The sequence below is a fragment of the Chrysochloris asiatica genome, unplaced genomic scaffold, assembly GCF_000296735.1.
Source record: "Chrysochloris asiatica unplaced genomic scaffold, ChrAsi1.0 scaffold00035, whole genome shotgun sequence".
Lineage (NCBI taxonomy): Eukaryota > Metazoa > Chordata > Mammalia > Afrosoricida > Chrysochloridae > Chrysochloris > Chrysochloris asiatica.
In genome coordinates, this window is record NW_006408553.1 from 6587006 (window position 1) to 6611942 (window position 24937).

Genomic DNA, 24937 nt, shown 5'->3' on the forward strand with positions numbered 1-24937 from the left:
GACATTGGAAGGAATAAAGGAGTCACAAATAGGTTTGAAATCCAGCAGAAAAACACCCACTATCAGAGCCAGGGAGTCCTGGAGTGGTACTATAAGATAAACACTAGATAGCAAGGTCAGCGGTTCGGACTCACCAACCACTCCTCAGAAACCCTATACAGAGTCACTGAGTCAGAACGGACTCAGGGGCATTTAACAGTATTTATAGCCAGTCAGTCACATCCATACCTGATTTAGATGATGAGATTTGGAATTTCTGAGCTGAAGTTAATCGGGGGCTTAAAAAGTTCATGGAAAAATGGAATGAAACGATAATGGAATCTTTCCATGAACTTTAAAAAACCCCCTCATATTTGGATGCGGTTTTTGGGCTTAGGGTTGAGAATTTAGAGATGTGACAATACGGTGAATGCAGTTTGCACATAGAACAGGTGGGAATTTGGGGGGAGCAAGAAGATAGACTGTAATGAATTGAATATGGCCCCCAAGGAGATATATCCCATGTCCTAATCCCCAGAACCTCTGAATATTACCTTACATGACAAAATACGTGATCAAGTTCAGGTTCTGGGGAAGAGGCATTTATCCTAGTTTATCCCGAAGGAGTCTTAATCCAGTGGCAAATGTTCTTAAAACACACACTCAGGGGGGTTTGACAGACAGATAGGAGGCAATATGACACTGAAGGTAGAGCCTGGAGACATGCAGCCACAAACCATGGTTTGCTTGGACCCACTAAAAGCTGGAAGAGGCAAGAAATAGAGTATCCCTTAGAACTTTCAGAGAAAGCATGGTTCTGCCAATACCAACACTCAATTTGAGACTTCTGGTCTCCAGAACATTAACATTAAATTGAACATTAAATTTCTGTTGTTTTAAGTCACCTACTTTGTGGCAATTTTTATAGCAACCCTAGGGAACGAATACAGTTAGAGAAACATAGCTATTCTTGGGTTTTTTTGGTATTCATTTGTTGGCAGGCTTCTCCAGAACCCAGTTTGGGACATATGAGGCCCAAAGAAAATTCAGGGAATTCACTACTATGTCTGAGTCAGCCTGTCTTTTGAACGAGGATCTTAGCTGTGCTTAACAGAAGAATGGGGGCAAAGCATTATCTCCTTCATCTTTTGAAGCAAAATTCCTGCTTGTAGTGTTTGCACTTTTTAAAATCAATTGGCACATCCCAGACATATTGATCTTCCTAAACCCCTATTTTGGTCATGTCATTTTCTTGCTCAGAATTCTTTAGTAACTCTCAATTGCCTATAAAACAAGTCCATGGCCTTTAACCCAGAATTCATTCCCTCCATTCAGCCTACTTTTCTGGTCTTATTTCCTACATTCCTCTTCACTATTTCTAAAATCTTGTTTAATCAAATCCAAGTTTCTTGGAATATTTGTGTTATACACACGCAGAAAGAAATAAAAAAGGTTCTATGGTAAAATGAGTTAGGTAACCAGTGGATTTACGCAAAGTTAAACCAGTTTCTTTGTAACAGGACTTTTTATAGAGACTTTAATACACCAGCAGTGTACAATGTGACTCTCCAGAAGGAAGGAATGAGAGCATGAAACCATTTCCTAAACTTACTTTAATTAACCACAGTACCCTTTATGTTGTCTCCACGGAACCCATTTTGTGAAATTCATTTACTCCAACATTCTTCTCCAACCAAATTCACTTATGTGTGATCATCTGGACTCATTCTATCCACTAACTTTTATGGACAGAAGTTTTGTACAATGTTGAAGAGGATATAAAAAATGTCTATTGAAGTCTTTATGATCCAGGCACTATTCAATTTTATTAAAATTTTCCATTAAGTTGACTTTGGAGCTCAGAAGGCCAAATCGCAGGTATTATAAAAATGGATAGTGGAGCCCAGGATACGTGTGTGAATCATGTTATAAAATATAGAAACTATTTTTTAAATAAATCAATTTAATAATACTGCTAGATGATGTGAGAAGTTGGTGTTCCCCTCCCCTTGCTCCTGCCACACATGGATCTGTCTGAGCAAGGATGAGGAGATATGAGCATCTGTGGTCAGCAGGTTGGTGGTTGACAAAGTTTCCAATTTGTTTCTTTCTTCCTTCTCTGTGATAACTCACTCCCAGGTATGAAACCCAAAGGAAGGCAAGTGCTTTTCCATCCTGGCTCTAGGGCTCAGCATCACTACTGCCTTGCTAAAAAGAGCATACCACCAAAGTAGTAGACAAAAGTACAGTTTCAGCAGCAGTGAAATCAAAAGGGGAAGAGAAGGGATGAGGCCAGGCCAAATCAATGATTAAAATGTCTGTTTAAGAGCACCTGAATCCAGATGAAACTCTTAGCTGCAAGATGAGAGAACTGGTGGATCAGGTGAGGATAGGCTGGCACCATGTACCATTCTGACTGTCCTGAAACTTTCTAGTTAGAAATGTGTCTAGTGGTCTGTGAGGCAGACAGTACTCAGAACACCTTTTTCCATAGCTGAGGAAGTGCTGCTGTGGCTGTTTCCCTGAAAGCGCGTGACTTGGCAGCCAAGTGTGCTGGGCCTCTGTGATGAAGGACTTCCAGGTGTGCAGACAAGGCACCCCACATTGCCCATGAGGAGTCACACTCTTGGTTCAGGGTGAGTGTCATAACTGCTGGGCAAGTCAGACCTTCCTGTAGGTGCCAAGGTTTTTCAGGACCTCATTACAGTAGGGGCCACTGCGCAGGAGCCTCAGGCCAGGGAGCCCCACAACAGGTGGGCAAGGCCCCCCACACCATCACGCCGCCTGTTCCAGGCTGTTCTGCTCTTCTTCCTCTGTTTGTAACCAGCTCCAGTCTAGACTCTGGAAGTTAATAGGCACGTTAAAAATATAGCAGCCATCAATATGCCTCAGGTTGTTTTTCCATTCCAGGAGGCAACCAGGTTCCATTTAGAAAGCAAATGTAAATCCTCTCAATAATAAAGTCTTGTCATTACAGGGTGCCCCCAAGTTAAAGCTACACATTCAAAACTGCACATGATCTTTTCTTTGGACTAGCTCAGAATCCTTGAGATTCTGTGATTATGGAAACTAAAAACAATTTGAATATGAATTATACCCAAAGAACTTTTTTTACACTCATTTGAGCAGGTGGTACCAAGAGCTAATCTTAGCTATCATTTTCTAACATCATTAGATGAAATAACCAGCTGAAGCCAGTACTTCATCCTCCCTACCCTCCTTTCCCCAATGCCGCATGGCAGAAGTGCACATTAGTGAAATGATCAACATATGAGAGGGAGACTCAAATTCATGAGAAAATTAAATGAAAAGAGAATGGAACTTTTCCATGAGCTTTTTGAAGCCCCCTGGTATAGTGTGCTAGGAGTGGGAAGAACATCAGTAAGAGATACCGAAACTTCACCAACTGGAGAATAGCGCTTGCACAAATTAGAGCTGTCTGCAATTAGCAGTAGTATACAACCCTTTGATTCTTGTGCAAATGTTAGAAATTAGGAAAGTGTTCACCACACAATTATATTAGCAGGATATAGCCATGTAAAGATTTAAGGGAACAATTTGGGATAATAGCAATTTAAGCTCTGTCTTAGTGTACTTGTATCTTGACTACTTTTTCTTCAGATTTGTCTTTCTGTAAGACATCCTAAGCTCTGAGTCCCTGAGGGGCAGGAATATGATAGGTTCTGGCATTTTCACCAGAATCCAACACATTTAGGAAGTCGGCAATGGTAAAAAGCTGTATGTAGGGATGGCCTTCTGAGAATAATGTTACTTTTTGTATTTTGGATTGTACCTTAGATTTGTACTTTAGACTTTACATTTTTGTACTTTAGATTCCCCTGACCTAAACCATAAAGGTTTGAGATAATGCACCTAAAGCACTTAAAAGTAGGTATTCAATAACTATAAGTTAATGTTGCTAAGTGCTGTTGAGTTCATTCAGACTCATAGAGACCCTATGTCCAACAGAACAAAGCACAGCACTACTGAGCTTCAGCCCACTGTTGCAGCCACTGTATCACTCCATCTCATTGAGGATTATTATTATTATTACAGATAATAAACATGTACTAGGTGGAGGGTCAGAGACAAAGAGGAAGACCCCAACGAGATGGATTGGCCAAGTAGCAGTATCGATGGACTCAAGCGTGGCAACAGTAGTGAGGTTGGCCCAGGATCAGGCAGTGTTTCATTCTGCTGTGCATAAGGTCACTATGGGTTGGAACCGACTCAATGGCACCTAACAACAACAACAACAACAACAACAGGAAATCCTAAGTACACACTAATCAATGGTCACACTAAACTGCCTTTTCATGTTCTTTTGTTGTAGAATAACTGGGATTGATGGGGACCATTAATTACCATGAAACTCTGGTTCTGCTCTTTCATCGTGTCTTGCATTGCGTTTTCTAGCTGGGTGCAGAGAGTATGTGCTTCAGCCACCAGTTCTTCACTAAAGAAAATGATCAAAATATAAGGAAGTGGTCATTATTATCTGTTCAGAAATAATACTATTGTTTGAAACTATGCAAAAGAACATGTAAAAACAAAAGACCATTTCATCTTTCACATTCTTTTGTGCATCCCTTTGTTACATATGTTGGGGACTATGGAGACAAAGTGGTACATATTTTTTGTTCACATCGTCCCTTATAGCTTGCACTTTGGACTTCTCCTTTCAGTATCATTGGTTCTTGATCATATGCTACCTCTAGAAATGGTTGAACATCACCTATTTCTTTTTGGTACAATGACTGTGTATTCCTTCCATCTTTTTTTGATGCAGAAAACTCTTATAAAGAATGATCATGAGTGTAAACTGACAACAGTCAATCTAAAATACAGATGAGAACTTTAAGGGACAGAAAGCTCAAATTAATGGTGATGGAACAATATAGGTAAAGACAGAACAGTGACATAACATGAAGTATGTAACCAATGTTATCAAGCTATTCGTGTAGAAATTGTGAATGGATGTATGTTTAGCTATGCATATTGCATGCTTCTATCAGGAATAGGCTATAGAAAGAAAAGGAGTAATAAGTTGTGAAGAGACCAGAATCACCCTGTGGTCCTAGGACTACATTTTTAGAGCTTTGAGAGTATTCTTGGAGAGATGATGGAAGACAGCAACTTGAAATTCTTCTTACCCTGCATTATGCCCCACTACAAAGCATATTTTTGTTTAGCCTCTAAGGGGCTCTTGGAGCCCTGGTGTGACGCTGTGGGTTAATACACCAGACTGCAAAGCTGTTTGAACTGCAAGGTCGGAGGTTCAAGCTCACCAGCTGCTCCTCAGAAACCCTCCCTATAAGGGTCGCTATGGGTCGGAATCAACTTGACGGCACGTAACAACAACAACAAGGGGCTCTTAGCCAGACTAAAGGCTCAGTGCCAGCTCCAAAGAGCAATATAAGACGCACCTCCTGGTCACTCAATCCAAGAACTCACAGTAGGCGGGAAAGATAATTAACAATCTAAGGTCATGTGATTAAATATACAAAAGAGTATAGGTTACAAATGTCCCTGTGTCAGGAACTGGATTTTTTTTAAAACAGCTTTATTGATTGATATACATGTTACATACTATAAAGTTCACCCTTTAAAAGTATAAATTCAATCATTTTAGAATGTACAGAGTCCTGCTGTGGCACTGTAGGCTAACACTGCTACGCAGAAGGTTGGTGGCTCAAACCTCAGAAACCCTCTATAAGGTCACTATGAGAGGAAACCAACACGACAGCACTCAACTAAAATGCTTTAGATCATTTTCATCACCGCAAAAGGAACCCTGAACTCCTTGGTGATGGTGGTGGTTATGTGCCGTGGAGTCGGTTCTGACTCATAGTGACCCTGTACAGCGTTTCCGAGGCTGTAAATCTTTACGGGTGCAGAAAGCCTCATCTTTCTCCCGTGGAACAGCTGGTAGTTTCGAACTGCTGACTTTGCGGTTCGCAGCCCGATTCGTAACCACTACGCTACCAAAGCTCCTTTTTAGCAGTTCACTATTTGTCGTCCACTGACCTAAAGCAATCACTTTCTTTCTGTGGCACTACCTATAGGAACTAGACAACCATCTCTAGTACCTGGGGCTTGGCACATAGACGATGCTGACTGAATGCTCATGGAATGGAACTAACTACAAACAAAAAAGTCCACAGCTTGGGGAAGAGGGTGGGAAGCAAGTGAAGCAGATGCATACTACAGATGGGAGAATCACTGCTGTAGTTAAATTCTGTCACGTGGATTTAGATTGTAGTGACCCCATGTGACAGAGTAGAATTGCCCCAAAGGAAAGGGTGGGTTTGAACTGTCAAACTTTTGATAAGCATCCAAGTGTCTAACCATTGTGTCACCAGGGCTCCTGGGAGGACCACTATGTCTTGTAAGGTAGCATCTGAGGAGCCAGAATTTGACAACAGCGGTGGATGTCAAGCTTTAGTGTGCATCTGAATCACCAGAAGGACTGTCAGAACACAGGGTGCTGGGCCTACCCCAAAGCTTCAGATCCAGTAGGTCTTGCTTGAGAATTTTCATTCTAGGAAGCACTGCTTCTGCTGCTGGTCTGGGATCAGACTTTAAGAGTCACTGTTCGATGAACAACCAAAATCCTCATGGGATTTGATTTATTGCTTTGGAGGTTTAGGGTTATGGTTTCATGGGACATCCCAATTAATGGGCCTAATAACATATTTAATGCTTCTGCTCTACTTCCTAGTTTGATGTGTAGTGCCAGGGGTTAAAAAGAAAACGTGAAAGTGGCCATCTAAGGCACAACAGTTGGCTTTTATTCACCTACACTATCAGAGGAAGAAAGAGAACCAGGAATATAGGAGGAGGATAAAGAATATGTGGCTAAATGCTTCTAAGAACAACTACTTCCTTTGCCATGAACATTTTGATCAAAGATTGAATCAAAGAATCCTGACCAAAAGGGGGAAAGTGTAGAGCAGAATTTCAAATTCTCATCAAGTCTCAACTTCCTGGAGTCATGAAGACTGGATGAAGCCACTGCGCTGGGACAGTGTTTAAATCTTAAACCAAAAGTATCCCCTGAACTCTCCTTAAAACCAAACAACAGTTTAGCTTAACGAATCAACAATAGCCTGCCTTGAACTTTACGCTTTTTTTAAGAACTATCTACATGAGATCAAGTTGACAACAGCGACTTGAAAGATTATATGGAAACCTTGGGAGCCCGTGAGTTTATGTTGACAGGAAGGAAGGAATAACTCAGAAAAAGAGAATGAGAATAGTTATACAACTTGAAGAATGTAATCAGTGTCACTAAACAGTAGCTGTATACACTATTGGTGTTATGTTTTATCGTGCAGTCCCGACAACTAAACAAATAGAATTATGTAATTTTTAAAAGAATTATGCTCTAGATCATTGGGCTAGAGCAAAGAGTTTGCAGGAGACTGACAGTGGGGTTAGGCTGGAGAGTCACACTGAGGAGGTTGTAAGTGCCTGAGAAAGTTTAGACTTGATCCTATAGGTGGTGGGAAGACATTATTAGTTACCAAGGACTAATTGGATCAAAACAGTATTTTGTAAAGATGAATTTGACCCAAGCGGGCTTGAAGTCAGAAACGGGAAGGCAGGAAGCCTCACCAGCAAGGCTTACCATCTCTGTCATAGTGGTCAGGACGGGATGAATGACAGGCAGTGGGCGGGAAAATGGTAACTTGGTAACTCAAAGTGGTGGCAGGGTTTCAGAGAGAGGAGGCCATGTGACTCAGATGTAATGAACAGGGCATTCTCTGAAGGGAATCTGCTTGTGAAGACCAGAAAATGATGATGGACTATATTAGCACATGACTGACTAGGCACTTTCAGTCTTCTCATTGCTGTTGTTGTTAAGTGTAATCAAGTAGCTTCTGACTCAGTGACCCTGTATACGGTTTCTAAAGAGTAGCTGGTGAGCTTGAACCACTGACCCTGAGGTTCAAACCAACCTTTCGGTCCAGTGCATAACCCACAGTGTCATACTGGGACTCCAATCTTCTCATTAAACAGTTAGTAATGCAATGCTAAACAAGTAACTTGTTTAGTTAACAAGCTATAAAGGACTATGTGAGCAAAAAAATATACCATTTTTTCTCCATAGTCCATAACACATGTTAACAAAGGAAAACATGCACAAAAGAATGTGAATGATGAAACAGTCTTCTGTACATGCATTTCCACAACCATGACTCTGTGAGGTGCCCTTGAATACAGGGAGTCCCCAGATTGCGAATGAGTTTTGTTCCAAAGTCTGTCTTTAACTTGAATTTGTACATAAGTTAGAACAGGTAGGTACCATTCATATCTAACATGAGTTAGCCAATTTTTTTTTTTACTATATAGTATACAGGAAGCTCTGGTGGCGTAGCGGTTACGAATCAGGCTGCAAACTTTAAGGTCAGTGGTTCGAAACTACCAGCTACTTCGCGGGAGAAAGATGAGGCTTTCTACTGTAAAGATTTACATCCTCGGAAACCCTATACAGGGTCGCTATGGGTCGGAACCGACTCGATGGCACATAACAACAACAACAAATATAGTATATAGTGGAACTTTCTATGCATTAAAAACATTAAACACTTCCAGATGCAATCAAACAACTATAACATAGTAATACAATAATGTTTTGATGTGTATTTGTTACTATGAACCACTGTATGTACCTCAAATTTACAGGGGTTGGTTCACAACTAGAGTTTGTAGGTAAACCAGACGTTCGTCAGCCGGGGACTGCCTGCACTGTACTTGACACTATTAGCAACCTTGACTTACCTTTTCTTGACGGACTCAGCTAAGCTGTCGGGGGTGGTGGAAGGCTGAGACATCAGCTGACCAGGGTGAGTAAGGCGAGAAGCATTCATGCTATCTGGGCTTCCACTGACAGGACCACGTACCTTGCTCTGAAGGGCAAAAACAAAAAGTCACCAAGATTTTGGAGCAAAGAGATGACTTAATTGTGTGTATGTGTGGCACTGATTCCAAGTAATGGTGACCCATAAGTGTCAGTGTAGAACTGGGCTCCAGAGAATTTTTTTTTTTTTTTTACTTTTTATTGTGAGTTGGGTGAAGGTTTGAGATGACTCAAAATTTGCATTCATACCTCATACCACAGTATTTTCTCATAAGTCATTTGGCTGCAAGACACTAGCTATTATTCCAGAAAAGATCAGTCAATATCTCGCTCCATGACACTTGCTGGTACTTTGCATGTCAGCTTGGAAAGTGTTTAAGTAACTGTAGTATACTTTTTGAGAAAGGATTCTAAATACAGGGAGGCTTCAGTGCTTAGATCATAGGCTTTACTTCATTAGTTTCATTCCTTAATGTATTCTTGTTGTTGTTGTTAAGTACCATGGAGTCGATTCCAATTCATAGTGACCCTGCTTAGGGTTTCTAAGGCTGTAAATCTTTATGGGAGCAGAAAGTCTCATCTTTCTCCCACAGAACAGCTGGTAGCTTCGGACTGTCGACCTTGAGGTTATCAGCCCGATTCGTAACCACTACGCTACCAGAGCAAGGAAATAAAAGGAAAGTGTTTTCACTTTTTTCCAAGTGGCAGACTTAGAGGCACACAGAAAGGTTATAAATGTCTTTCTGTGAAACATACTATCTGTGGCACAGCTAAGAAGAAAACCAAGATGTTCTGATTCCTAGGCTGCTGTGGCAGTCACCTTCAATGTCCTGGTTTTAAACCGATAGCTCCTGCTTTCTTTCTCCAGCCACTTTCATCTACACATTACATGTGCAGCAACACATATGCCCACACTGCTAACCTCCTCATCACCTAAAACTGCCTCTACCCCAGTTCTCCAGCCACACTCTCATCTGTCCCCTCACAGACTCCTCTCTTACTTGCCTCACTCTCTCTGTCTGCACTTCAGCCCCTCTCCATTCTCTCAAGGTTAGCAGTTCGAGGCTACCAGCTGTTCCACAGAAGAAAAGACGAGGCTTCCTGCTACCGTAAAGATTTACAGTCTCATCAGAACCAACTCCACCGCACACAACAAGAAGCCCTAGATACTGGGTTGCTCACTGAGCGGTCCCTCACCCACACATCCAGTCTCCATGCTGCCAACATCAGTCATTCTCTAACACTCAGAAATGATCTCATCTCTTCCTATTTGAATCCCTTCCATAGGAAAGAAAAAACCAAATTCGGCCATGTTTCTTCTCGTCTTCAAAGTAAAGTATGGCCTATATATGCTAGCCCTTATCTGTGCCTCTAGAACCATTCCGTGAGCTACAACTGAACACACCATACCCTTTCATGCCTCCACACCTGTGATAAAATGGAATGTCCTCATCTCCCACCCATCCACCTGGCTAACTCTGACTCACACTTCAGTGGAAACAGCGCACCCGTGTGGGCATTTCCTGGTGTTCCCTCTCATCTAATATGGAAGCAGGTGTCCCTCCTCTAAACTTATACTATGTTGTTGTTGTTAAGTTCTGTCAAGTTGGTTTTCACTCACAGCAACCCTGTACAAGGTTTCTGAGGAGTGACTGGTGGGTTTGAACTGCTGACCTTATAGCTCAAACTGACCTTGAAGTCCAGTGCATTAACCTGCTACGTCAGTCCAACTCATGCTTAACATGTACTTTACAACATTTTCTGCCCTAAATCGCTCTCATTAGTTTCCTTATCTGTGCCCCTCATCAGGTTATGAGGTCTTTGGGACAACTGCCATGCTCCCCATCTCCCCCTCTGCTTTACCCCCAGTCTTTATCACAGTGTTGAATGAGCACAGATGGCAGATCAGGCCATCACCTGTGAATGCCTCAATACCTCTTCCTAATTCTTCTCTACCTTGTCATCTCTTCTTTTCCTCCTTTCATCTGGGAGGAAATGTCACTCACTCCTTCCCAAGGTGAATCCTGCTTATGATCCTGGTTCTAACATCTCCTCTGTTTTTGACACTATGCTCATCTCCTTTCTCTTTGATACTCTGAATCGCTCTTGGTACACTATGTGCTTGTGCTCAGCCTACAAACATACTCAGGCCTCCTTGTATCCTCCTTCCATCTGAGCAGCTCTCCTTCCCTTCGGGTCCACAATTCTCCAAGGAAAAGTCATCCACAGAACCCACATCCCATCCCTCTGTGCATTCTGGTGCCCCCTGCCTCCACAGCATCACAACTGCTCTTAGAGGCTCTGAGTGACCAAGCTGCTCTCTTTTCATCCTCTTTAGCCTCTCTGTAGTTCTGACAACAGGGGTTTCTATCCCCATCAACTCTGGTGTCCTTCTCTTTCACCTTGCTCATCTTTCTTCATCTTTGGCTTTTTCTTGAAATGTTCTCCCAGAGCAACCTTCAACAGACTCACAGCTGTATTTAGACAGTGTGCACAGAAAGCATGGATTACTTACTATGTTAAGAGTAATGCAGACACAGATGAGGATCAGCTAGGTCATGCTGACATACATGAATGAAACTAACTGGTATGGGTGTGCCTCTGACCTCCCTGACTAACTCTGCTCTTCTCCTAAGTCATGGGGGAGGAAAGTATAAAAGTGAGTAGCAGCAGTGGGTGGGAAGTTCTTGGTTCTGGTTGTCAGGGTGGGTCCAGCAGCACAGAAGTGCAAAGGCCCAATTAGGCTGCTGGCTGTAGGGGCTACTTACACAAGCGATCTTGAGGAGGTTCCATAGTTCCTTCTGCCGCTTCTCCTGAAGCTGAACCACAGTCTTCTCATCCTCATTCATTAAACTGACCACCTCTTCCACCTTGGGCAACAACTCCAGAGCCTTCTGCTTGCAAACTACAGTTTTACTGTGAAAAATGCACATGAAAAACTCCAATGGCATTTGGGTTGGAGAAAGCAGGAGCGTATTCCAAAACTAAACCAAAATGCACACCAGACCAGAGGCCTTCAAGATGATTCTGGATCATGGTGACCTCATGTGTGTCAGGATTTGTATCTGGCCTTGGGAGGGTTTTCAAATGGCTCGTTTTTCAGAAGCAGATCACCAAGGCATATCTGGGTGAACCTGAACCACCAACCCTTTGGTTAGCAGTCAAGCATGTTACCTGAGCATGTTACTGTTTGTGCTACCCAGAGACCCCAGAACATAATTCCCAGTAATTATATAAACTGCTCATCAACAAATTCTTGTAGCAAACCTGAGCAAAGTGAGGAAAACAGCCTTACATACAGCCTTGCTGCTTCTCCACATTCCTTCCTGGGGGCAGGAGAGCGGGGCTCATACCTGAGTTGAGTGTATATCACTCGCACTTTCTTCTCAAAGCCCTGGATGGCCTGAAGCAGCAGCCGGACCATCTCTTGACTGTCCCCATCAGTTCGTTGGTCTGGAAGGAGGAGAAGAGTTGCACCGTTCCCAAAGTAACTTCCAGAGAGCACCAATACCTCATAAATGAGATTAAATGAACCCAGGGCAGTCAGAGGAGTCCACTTACCTCTGGGCTTTTCCCTTAGTCTCCTGTAAAGCTCCCTTGCTTGCTCTTCTCTGAAATATACAAGGAAGAAGTTCTGTCTACATTTGATGTTAAACAAGCTCATTTGAAGCATTAGTTTGCTAATTCCTGACAGCAGAATGAGTGACTTCTAGAAATATGTCTTTCTTAATTGGAATAGATTATGATTCCTGGTACCAGTAAAAGTGAATACAGAGGATAATTTCCCTCATTATCAGAACTCAAACATTTCTGAGGCTCAGTCACTGAGAATCTTGAGGAGAGGAGAGTCTCCACTGTGTCCCTCCAAATTCCCTGTCTTCATGGCTTCTCTAACAGTGACCCCATTTACCATCTCTGGACCCCAGAGAAGATAGACCCTCCTTGACAACTCAAGCCCAAGAGTGGACACAAATCCTTGGCTGATATTTCAAAAGAGAACATTCATCTGAAAACTAGAGGACAGGAAAGGGCAATTAAATAATTAGAATAAATATAGGCTATAAACAATTAAATTTTTGATGCCCAGGCATCTGGTCCTAAAAATCAGAGAACACCGCTGAGCTGTGGTGACAGAGCCCTTGATAGATGGACCAGACTGCCTGGTTTCCTCTGTAGACAACACTGCGGGCTTCGTGTTATTCCTTGACAGTAGTCTTGGTTTGCCTGAATGCTTCATCGCCTCCAGGAGCCAATGCCAAATGCCTGAAAAAGACCCGAAGCTAAAGTCTCCAGATCTAGACTTCTAAAACTAGCCAGGATCATCCTTTGGTTCTTTTTGCTGCTCTTTGAGCTGGGAATTCGTTGAGCAGACTAGATGAGCTGTAAGGTCATGGCTATTTGCATTTCACAGCCTTCATAATTTACAAACTACTTCTTAGATGCAATATCTGAGTTGAACCTCACGACACTGTGAGGTCAGCTTTCTTGCTTGGAACGATGGGGATTTATCTTGGCCCATTTCTGGAAAATGCAGAGATGATACGCCTGAGGAGTACCATGTATATAGGGGAATGGTCTTATGGAGCCTCCATAACAGCCATGCTGGAAAACTCAGACAACCCTAATACACACAGGAAACTCCAGCTGGCTGCCTGTGTGTGTGTGGAGAAGGGAGAGGTGTAGAGTGAGAAGGAAACTGTGGTTCCCTGCCCAGTGAGCACTCACAGGTCATCCAGCGTCCCACCCTGCTTCCGACCCATCGGGCTCCTCTGTAGGTCTACGATGTCTGTCTGTAGGGCCATCATCCGTTCCACCAGATGTTTTACTTCATTCTCCTGATAAAAGAAGCTGTGCTAATGTCAACTGACATAATAAGAGCATTCGGAAATGTGAGAATTACAGGGGAAACCCTCCAAACCCTGTAAAACATGAAGACACTCAGTTGAGCTGAGTTTGAGCCTCAATCTGCCACTTTCTAGCTGTGTGACCCTAGGACAAGTTACCTAAACAATGAGCTAAAACTCCTTCTTCCATAAAACAGGCTTCTAAAGGGTATACACGGGTGCCATTAAGTAGATTTCAACTCCTCATAGGGTTCCTATGAGGGCAGAACACAACGGCTCTATGGGATTTCTAAGGCTGCAATCTTTACAGAAGCAGAAGGACACATCTTTTTCTATGAAGTGGCTAGTGGGTTTGAACCACCTACCTTTAGGTTAGCATCCGAGTGCTTATCATCCACTGTATTACCAGGGCTACTTTCTAACAATATTTTGTTGTTGTGTGCCATTGAGTCGGTTCTGACTCACACAGACCTTATGTAGGGCTTTCAAGAGCAGCTGCAACACCAGAGCTCTCTAATAGAGTATGGTGTTGTTGTTAAGTGCCATCAAATCGGTTCTGACTTATAGCGACACTGCATAGGGTTTCCAAAGAGTGGCTGGTGAGTTTGAACTGATGACTAATGATTCAAACTGACCTTGTGGTCCAGTGCTTATCCTACAGCAGCACACTAGGACTCCGTAATAGAGTATATAATAGGAGTTAAATGAGATACAGTAGATCAAGTAGCTGGTATATAGAAGATGCCCAATGCACATGACTTTTCCTTCTCTTAACCTGTCCGTCCACTCCAAAGCTAGGCCTGGAACAAAGCCTTGGACTTCTCTAGTTCATATTTTATGTATATGGGTGCCAAGTTGTAATGGAGCACTAACCACTCTATGGTGAAATAAGATACTGTCTATACAATAGTCACCTGCAATCATGCATATATCCCGATCAGTACTGATTTCTAGGAACACAGAGGTGAGCTTGCCCAAGTTCACAAAAGGATATGGTAAAAGACTCTTTAAAAAAAAGGCCTTGAGCCCAGGGTCTTAATTTGTGTGAGGTTCACTAAACTACACTTACTTCTCTTGACTTCATAATTCACATTTTTCAATGACATTTGATTTATACAGTCTTTTCTACCTCGTCCTTTTTTCTTTCCTATGGATTTAAACTTTCAGCAAAGGTAGGCAGAAGCCTTTGACAAGGGGGAGGTATAAATCATTCATCCAAGGCCTTTTCTAATAGGAAGGGAGTTGAGGCTTTCCCCAGGGGCACATAACATTGTGTTCTTTATGTAAATCTAGACTGCCTCTGTCCACATGTGGAACTCCTAAACTGGGCCACCATGGAGCTGTCCCCTTTATTGGCTACTCTCCTTGCCTCTTTCCAACAAGTCTGCATCAAGGTCAAAGGCATGGAAGAAAACTTGATTTTTGTCATACAAAGTGTACCCAGTGTCTGGTGAGAAGGTGGAAAATGCTAGTAAGCAGCTTCACCCCCTTGGTAAGTATATGAACCTAGAATTAGTCTCCTACCCGCCCGCAGAGCTCCACCGCTTGTTCCATATCCCTCCAGGCCAGCAGCAATTTATCTGATGCTGGGGGGAGAAAAAAATGGGAAAAATAAAATAAAAAACAAGAACACCACAAAATCAAAATCAAAATCAAACCAAGCAACTAGATTATAAGAGGTGAAAAGAAAATGGAGGGAGGAAAAATAAAAAGAGGGAGAGATGAGCGAGAGAGAAAGGAACGGTCTCCCCAAACTCCTTGCAAAAGAGTGACATGACACTCACTGATCCCAAACTCGGTTTGCTCACTGTACTTCTCCAGGTCAATCTGGACACTGGTTTTAAAGAAATCCAACTTGGCCTTGAGCTGCTGAGACATGGAAGCCATAGAATTCTTCATCTTGGAGAGGCAGCTGTTATTCCTGAGGAGATTCATCCTGATGGGACCACAAGAAACAGAACTTTGAAGCATTTTTGGGATCCGGATACTGCTTCCTATACAACAACAAAAACTAAACTCAAGCCACACCAAACTCATTGCTGTCTACTCAAAATTCCCATACAGTTCAGAGTAGAACTGTCCCACAGGGTTTCCAAGGCTGTAAATCTTTATGGAAGAAGACTGACTCATCTGTCTCTCAGCAGAGCAGTTGGTGGGTTTGAACCTCTGACCTTTTGGCTAGCAGTAGAGCATTTAACCACTCTGCCACCAAGGCTCCATACAATAACAAAATCTCTTCAAATGCCAATTGCAGGTGCTGCGATAATTTAGTAATAACAATAATGGTGGCAAATTAAACCACAATGACAAAATTTCCTATCCCACAGCAATGTATGAGGTTCTGCACCAAAATTAGAATTAGATAAAATACTACAAAAAGACCAATAATCTAAACTTGCCATAAGCTGAGGAAGAGTCAGTCAGTAAGTCCCTGGCACAATTAGCCGAGTTTTGCTAACCCAAATTGCAGTAAGCTTTGCCACATTCCATTCTGCCTTTGGTCCAGTCAGCCCAACCCTCCATTCTGCACTCTTCCTCTGTGCACTAACCACACTGGTTTCCTCAGATCTGAAAGGACCTCCCTCAGTTCAGTCAGCCCAACCGCATCCCAACAGTCCAAACCAGTGTCTCCCTCTTGTCTCTAATAATAATGGTTTCTGAGCTCTGGCAACTCCCTGTGGTAGAACCCACTAAAGCAATTCTAAATAAATTAAGTTGAAAAAAAAAAAAAAGCTTGGCACAATACATGGCAGCTCGCTGTCCCTGCTGCAACCGGTTACAGTCCTCCTTCAGGGTTTGGATGCTGTGCCAGACCTGGCCCCACACTTTTCTCAGGTGGAAGAAAGAGAGATTCCTTTTGGGCTCCTGAACTGGAAACAAAGACAGTAGCAATTTTCAGAGGCTAACTCTCCCAAGCTAACAAACTCTGCTTTGCAACATCACTAGTACTTTTATATTTAAGAACAAAACAGAACACACACATATATATGTAACTACAATGTTAGTATATAATTTTTCAGGTGTCAATGCTTGGCTGTTCCATAAAGATCATCTCAGACATTTTTTGGCGCCTCCTTATGGCTTTTGTGTGTACCAGACAGTCAATCATAGCTGTTCATTTGGTTTGAAATGCTTCATGAACTACATGGAGACATACATAGGTACACAGTCCCGTACATTTTCAGTGGAAACTCAAAATCTACAGTCACATGAAGTTTAATGTAGCTTCAAGCAGTACTGGAAATGACTGATTACACAATAAGATGAAGAGTTTGAAGACTATTTATTCTAAGGTGTGTATGGGGTGGGAGGAATGGGAAGAAAAAGAAAGAGAGGAGAAAGGTTTGGAAATGGGCAGTGGCTATGGCTGTTTAACATGGGGCGTGTGGTTGGATTGTACATGTAACAACGGTTGAAATGGCAAGTATTTTGATGTATATATGTTGTTGTTGAGTACTGCTGAGTTGGTTCCAACCCAGAAACCCTGTATAGGGTTTACAAGGAGAGCAGCTGGTGAGCTTGAACCACTGACCTTGTGGTTCAAACCGACTTTGCAGTCTAGTGCGCTAACCCACAGTGCCACACCACATCGCTACAATTAAACAAACAAAAAAGTGCTACAACAGCATGGAGGAAATACCGCACATATGGACAATGGAGCATTAAATTCAAACAAAAAACTTATAATCCTTCTACAGCCTAGTCACTTTGGGATACACAAAGACATGATCATTAATAACCATGATCATCTAAAAATGTGTGTGGAAAATACCATTATCTTTTCATTCTATTTCCCACAAACTTTTGAAGCCCCCTTGTATTAAAATGACTATCTGGCATTTCTCACAATGGGGTACAAGGCAGTATTTTTAAAGCAAGGCACCTCTATATGTACCAACAGGGAGCCATCTTCAAAATACACCTACTCCTGACTTATCAATTATCTTATTATCTGACTCTTTTGCTTTTAGGACAATAGCCAAGTGTATTATTATCTATTTTGCACATTAACAACATTCAGCTGGGAGTGGCGCTGTAGGATAAGCACTGGACCGCTAACCACAAGGTTGGCAGTTCAAATCCACCAGCTGCTCTTGGGAACCCTGTACGGGGTCACTATGAGTTGGAGCCAACTCGACAGCACACAACAACAACAATCTGGGCAAGAGTAAAGCTGGCTGTGATGGTTAAGGTTACGTGCCAACTTGGCAGGTCATGATTCTCAGTAGTAAGGGCAGTTATGTAATGATCCGTTTTGTGATCTGATGTGGTTGCCTTTAGTTTTCCTTAATGACCTGATCTTTGGAACCAAGTCATGTCCGTAAGTGAGGCACAGATGTATATTTTAAAATGGAAAAGGCAGCACAGAACAGTATGTATTGTGTGCCATCATTTGTTAAGGGAAAAAAAGGCTACATAAATAAGTGTACAGAATACTCCTAGAAAAGATGCACACAAATTTGGTAATAGACATTTCTTGGGAAGAGGAACTCATTGGCTGGAGATTGGTAAAAGAAGACTTTTTTTTTCAAATGTATATTTTTTTGTACCTTATGATTTTGTACATTTAAAAAGTGATTTTTTTTAAATGCATATTCTTTTGTACCTTATGATTTTGGGGGTGTATTTATGATTTGTTAAAATATAAATAAAATTTCAAAAATAGATAAAATAAGTGGTCATTTGATTCAGGTTCAGTGGCAGCACTCTCTGTCCTCTGTTTGAAGTCCTAATTACAAGGCTAAGACTAACTGGAGACTTCTTTCATTGTTTTTGGCCTAGGCTACTAAGCAACTTGAGCCCTGGTGTGCTGCTGTGGGCTAATGCGTCAGACTGCGAAGTCATTTGAATTGCAAGGTCGGTGGTTCAAGCTCACCAGCTGCTCCTTGGAAACCCTATACAGGTTGCTATGGGTCAGAATCGACTCAACAGCACTTAACAACAACAACAAAGGAAAGAAGACTGTCCTGAGCATATGGTAACCACTTCTTTGAAGTGGATCCTTCCCAGGTACATGTCTCTCCCTCCTGCCTTATCCCAAGTATTCTAACTGATGATACTTTTAACAACACAACCATGTCCTTACGGATACAGCTGACGCTTTCAGGTTGAGGCCGAGGGGAAATCTGCGTCTCATAGGTGATTTTACTGTTGTCAAAGAGAAACACGAGATCCAAGTCCAAGGTACGGCCCTCATTCAGCTACAAAGGGACAAGAAGGAAATGAGATCTCATAGACCCACCTCTCCCCTTTTCCAACAGCAAAATGAAGAGATTTCAGGGCATTTCCTACTCGTCACCAACAGCATAGTCTTTGGCCAACAAATACTAAGCATCCATGAAGACTTTCTTAATTGTTTCTAGACTACTCTTAGGTTTCTGACTCCTTTCACGTGTTGTCATCTGGTCAGTTCCTGCTCACAGCCACCATACAGGACAGAGCAGAACCGCCCCACAGGCTTTCCAGAGCTGTATTCTTTACAGAAGTAGACTGCCACATCTTTCTTCCATGGAGTAGCAGCAGGTGGGTTCAAACCACTGACCTTTCAGTTAGCTGTCAAGCACTTAACCATAGTACCACCAGGATTTATTACCTTATTTGCAACTATTCTATATTCCATCTGGTTCTGATTGTCTTTACTGTGTAATTCAGAAGTTCACACTATGCTTTCTTATCCAATGATTGCTTCTTTTATTTCAATACTATCTCCACAATTGCAAACATGCTGTCTTTGGGCAAGGACTGTGTCTCCTATTGCTTTGGTTGCCATTGAGATGTCTAATACAGTTCTGTACAAAGAGGTGTATCATAAAAAACTGTAACTGATTTATAAACATAAAGCATACATAAAGGCACTCTTAAGTGGTCTGGAAGTAACAAGTCAAGCACACGATTAGTGTGTCCTGGGAGACTTCACAAGAGACTTCATATGCCAACTAAAGAAACCAAAGAGGTTACTGCACAATCTAATTAGACCATATGACAAAGTAGAGTTAAATCTGAAATCATGATTCATTCCCTATGAGGCAAAGCCAGGAAAAAGGCTCAGAGCAGTATGCAAGATGCCAAGGGCTCACCTTGCCATCTGAAATACACTGCGTGGCAGGCTTGTCAGGGATCAATGCCAAACCCGCTTCTTGCAGCAGCTCCTGGTCCTCCTCTGGGATTCCTGTGTCTTGCTGGATTCGGGCCTTTAAGCTCTGCAGACTCTCGTCCTCTGTCACTGGGTAAGTGTGAATGGTGCCTGTGACCATGTTCAAGATATGAACCAGCTGCAACAGAACCCAAACGTTATTGGAAAAAATCCATTTTTACAAGAGGCTCCCTTTATTAGGTGCCCTGGTGGTGTAATGGTTAAGCACTTGACTACGACCAAAGGTCAGCAGTTCAAACCCACCAGCAGCTCATTGGAAGAAAAGACCTGGCCATCTGTTCTCATAATATTTGTTGTTATTGTTAAGTGCTATCAAGTTGGTTCTGACTCATAGAAACCCTGTATAGGGTTTCCATGGAATGATGGTGGTTTGAACCACCAACCACCTTGCAGTTAGCAGTCATGTGCTTATCCTATAGTACCACACCAGGACTCCCCCAGACTTAGGAACTTAGACAGTTCTGTCTCTACGAGTCAGAATCAACTGGACCGAACTACAACAACAATAAAGATGCCCCATTATTTGCATAGGCCCTTTGCTACTGCCAACATTTCCCCAGTCTACACAAAGCAAAGACCTAGTTGAGGCATGCCATGGTCTTCAAGATCTCTGTTTGACCAGTGTCAGTTGGCACTGCTGTGCTTACAGGCAGTCTCACTGGAGCCTAGTCCATCCCACTACGTCAGCTGGCCTATAACCTGCTTTTCCTTGTGTATTTCTTTCTCATAAGAGTTTGTCACATCCCTTTTGAGACCTGACCCTGTTGCCTCAGGATTAACTTGGCTCCATGTTCACCTTCAAGTTTAAGATATCATCCAAGGCCTTGAAGCAGCCGTTGGGCCCATACACTGGGTCTGTGCCTCTCTGCCGGGGGTGCCACATTAACATCAGCTGCAGCCAGGTCTCCAGTCGCTTTGCCAGTACCCTGTGCCAGGAGGAAGCAGAGGAGCAGACTGTAGGGGAAGACACCTCAAAAACCAACCTCAGGTTGTCTCCATGCGGGAATGTACAAGTGTTCACACAATCTCATCTTTCCCCTTTGAACTTCCATCTTCTTCCTCTATATCTATTCATGTCCTGTACATCTTTCTAGACCTTTCTGAAAAGAGTCAGCTTATCCAAATAGTCATTCCGGATAGCTCTATTCCCAACAATACTCTCCCCATGGGTTTAATGTTATACACAACAGATGGCAGCCAATAAATGGTTATTGATAAAGCAAATGGACCACTTGGAAAGAAAGAAATGAAAATGCAGGTAGTTCTGGGATTAAAGTTGAATTTGTACCTAAGTTGGAACAGTTAGGTCTGGTCTGTATCTGACATTAGTCTTAGTACATAGTGTACCTTTCCATGTGTAAGAACATCAAACACTTCTAGATACACTAAAACATATTTTATATAATACAGGAATAATGTTTTGATATGCATTGCAAAGCGGCATCAGTTTGTTATTACAAACTACTGTATGTACTTTGAATTTTTAAAAATATGAGGAGGCTTCAAAGAGTGGAAAATGTCATTATCTTTTCCAAAAGCTTCACTTTTCCATAAAGCCTCTCCCTCATACTAGGCTTATAGGGGCTGCTTTCTAACTACAGGTTGTAAATAAGTCTGATGTTTGTAACCTGGGGACTACCTGTATTTCCAAAATTTAACTATTCAGGTGCTTACTGCCTCACTCTTGACCTTCTAAGAGCAACCTACACCAGGAATTTCCTAACCGCTGGTTCAGCACACTAATCTCCAACTGGCTGCAAAAGAACACTGAACGTTTTTAAGTGTGGTTTACATGCCAACTCTTCTTCCAGGTGACCTCTATACACAATCTAGACCCCAGGCTGCCGGATTGATTTTGTCAGTGTCCACCTCAAATGCATTCTGTGGACTCACATGGCCAGCTTATATCCCTTACCCTGGCCTCAGGGTCCTGCACAACCTGGCCCTAATACGCACTAAGTGTGTCTCTCATCCCTCTCCCAATCCAAACCCTTCACTCAGGTCAACATGGCTACTCACTCGCTGTCTCCACAATCTCAACTTTCCCCTTTGAACGTCCTTCCTCCTTCCTCTCTATCTATCCATGTCCTGTACATCTTTCTAAGCTTTCTATAAAGAGTCAGCTCTTCCAAATATTCATTCTGCCTAGCTCTAGTCCCCAACAATACTCTCCTGATCCTCTGTGTCTAGGGGTGGGTGGAACATCCGACCCGAGGGTGGTATCAGACCCCAGAAATCATGTGGTCTGGCCCCGCCAAGGCAACTGCAGTTCTAGCCATCACATTAGGGGTGAATTAATTAAATGTTCGACCAAATATAGCAAGTTAATTTTTAAGTTGATAATTTTGTATGGCCTGTTAATGATGTTACAAATTTTGGCAGGAAAAAGGTTCCCCACCCCTGCTCTAAGTACTCACTGGCACTAGCATCTATTTTACTCAACTATGGGTGACTGCTTTGTGGCTATTTTTGTCCTATATCTGACCTTGGTATTATTATTTAATTGTTTATATTCTGGAAATAAAACTAAACTGTAATGTCATTCAATCAAACGATAAAGGTTGACTATGATACATCAGGAATACAAAGAGAAATAAGGTATTATTTCTTACTTTCAAAAAGAAGAGATTAACTCCATACAAAACTGAATGTAATACAAGGTAGAAACTACTCAGGGTAATAAGAGGTATAGATAAACTGTTATGTGAGGTTAGAAAAGAGATGGATCTGAGGAATGGGAATCCACTCTAAGTTTATTGCTGTGGTTAAGTGCTGTCAGGTCGGTTCCGACTCATAGCTACCCTGTATAGAGTTTCTGAGGACCTTGCGGTCCAGTGCTTATCCTACAGCACCATATCAGGACTTCATTCTAAGTTTAGGATTAAATAAATCTGTCAAATTCTTAGTCTTAGGATGAGACCCACATGTTTAAAAAGCTACTGGATGACACCTCAGCCTTCTACTTCTAAAGAGAGGAAAGAAACTGTGTAGAAGAGTAATGTAATGCCTCTGTGCCATACCTGTTAAGATTATTGGGGTAGGGTAAAGAACTTGAGAACTTCACCGCTCCACTCAAGTCTTCACTGACAACAATATCCACCTCACTCTTCTGCCGGACTTTTGAATGCCTGCGAACAGGAAATCAGAATGACTACCTTCCAGTGTTTAGGAGTTTAAATTAGAACCCTTAACTTAGTGGTGGAGAGTCATTTTATATTTGCAACACGTCACTTCACTTCACAGAGACTCATCTTCTGTCTTAGCTAATACAGAACGTTCATGTTTTGATAGAGAATGAAGCCAAGATTACTGACACATATTATATTTATGCTAAATACGTCAACACATGCACTTTCCAGTAAGGAGTGAGAGAAAGACCGGACAAACTGCTCCCATAAAGAGCACAGTGTAGAAAATCCTGTGGGGCAGTTCTATTGTTACAGGGGGTTTCCACCAGCCAAAATCAACCTGATGTTACCTAATGACAACAACAAACACTCCAACATAGATTAACTTTTATACTTTTCAGTTTGGTGAACTTCTTGGTGTACCTGAAATAGTATTGAAGGAAACAAAAACAAGGAAGTTTTAAATAACCTGAACCGTTTCAAATCTTATTGGTGACAAGAATAATAACTTACATTTGAATAGTGTTTCATACTTCGGTTATATAATATGGCACTTTGGATCCAATATCCACTTATTAGCCATGATAATCCTATGTGGTAGACATTGATTCTGTTGTTGTTGTTAAGTGCTGTTGAGTCAGTTTCAACTCGTAGAGACCCTGTATGAAGTTTCTAAGGAATGGGTGGTGGGTTTCAATTGCTGACCATGTGGATAGCAGTCCAGTGCTTACCATATACTGCCATACCAGGAAATGAAGATGATGCACTTTGCTCAAGGTCACACAACTAAAGACTGGTAGACTTAACTCTGAAATCTGGTGTTGTTTCTACTATGCCTGAATGCCTAAAACCCATCTTTTCCAAAGGCACTTGGTGAATTCAAATAAAAATTGCTACTCTTCAAACACTCCTTAATGGCTTATCTGGAACACTCAAGAAATCTAGAAGAGTTGGAAGATGGTAGTAGTTTAGAACTTTTGTCCTAACTGTGACTATTTTAAGTTATAAAAGGTTTTGCCAATTGTAAGTTGAATGCCCCTCTAATACAAAAATTTACTTTGTCAATGGGAAGTTTTAAAAACAAACAAACAAACAGGGTATATTAAATAAAATACTTATTAGTTAGGCTGATCCTAGAATGCATTTCAATGTAGCTTTATGATAGAATTATAAAGAGGAAATTGCATTTACCCTGTAATTACTATCTGTCTGCAATAGGCAATGGAGAAAAAAAGTTGCCTGCAAATTAAAAAGCAGATGAGACAGACAAATTACAGTCTGCAAAGCAATTCCTTACTGGAGTTCATAGAAGTTCACTGGAAAGTGGTCAACTGATCCTCCAGCACCAGTGAGGGGAATTCTAGAAAGCCTGTAGAAAACAGACTGACTATACAGATGTGAAGACTTTAGGGATATATTCTCAAATATTCTCATATAGAACTGGTTCTTTCAGCTGAATGGATTTTAAGTTACCTTGTCATAAAAAATGGAAATGTTCAACATTTGAACTGAAAAAAATAAAAGAATTCCCTGGATATTATGAATATTTTTGTAAGCTATTTTTATGATCAATACATTATAAGAAGTGGCTACATGTTAATGAGCTAATTCTTCAATGGCCCAGATCTATGTAGCCATTCCACCACTTGTCTTGTCAGTTTGTCGTACTGTGGTGGCTTGTCAATTGCTGTGATACTGAAAGCTATGGCACTGGTATTTTAAATACCAGCAGGGTCACCCATGGTGGACAGGTTTCAGATGAGCTTCCAGATGAAGACAAACTATGAAGAAAGAGTGACGAACTACTTCTGAATATTTAGTTGCTGAAAACCTTATAAACAGCAGAGAAACGCTGTCAGATACAGTGTCAGAAAATTCGCCCCTCAGGTTGGAAGGCACTCAAAATGCGACTGGGGAAGAGCCGCCTTTTCAAAGTTCAGTTGACTGATGACATGAATGGAGTAAAGCC

At 41.9% G+C, this 24937-nt stretch overlaps 1 protein-coding gene across 2 annotated transcripts in view; it reads right to left on the reverse strand.

The window, feature by feature from the left end:
• Positions 1 to 2729: 2729 nt before the first annotated feature.
• The window catches only part of IKBKB (inhibitor of kappa light polypeptide gene enhancer in B-cells, kinase beta), a 99933-nt gene continuing 77725 nt past the window's right edge, over positions 2730 to 24937 (reverse strand). The window contains exons 8-21 of one of the 2 annotated variants that reach the window (XM_006859925.1): positions 22861 to 22968; positions 20637 to 20766; positions 19764 to 19958; positions 18773 to 18887; positions 16433 to 16556; positions 15471 to 15622; positions 15211 to 15272; positions 13568 to 13677; positions 12404 to 12453; positions 12196 to 12295; positions 11611 to 11758; positions 8764 to 8891; positions 4345 to 4435; positions 2730 to 2820 (exon numbers count right to left, since the gene is read on the reverse strand). In XM_006859925.1, coding sequence (XP_006859987.1) covers positions 2755 to 2820; positions 4345 to 4435; positions 8764 to 8891; positions 11611 to 11758; positions 12196 to 12295; positions 12404 to 12453; positions 13568 to 13677; positions 15211 to 15272; positions 15471 to 15622; positions 16433 to 16556; positions 18773 to 18887; positions 19764 to 19958; positions 20637 to 20766; positions 22861 to 22968 — 1579 coding nt within the window. In that variant the 3' untranslated portion in view covers positions 2730 to 2754. The remainder of the gene's footprint in view (positions 2821 to 4344; positions 4436 to 8763; positions 8892 to 11610; positions 11759 to 12195; positions 12296 to 12403; positions 12454 to 13567; positions 13678 to 15210; positions 15273 to 15470; positions 15623 to 16432; positions 16557 to 18772; positions 18888 to 19763; positions 19959 to 20636; positions 20767 to 22860; positions 22969 to 24937) is intronic. The other variant, XM_006859924.1, reaches the window with a different exon arrangement.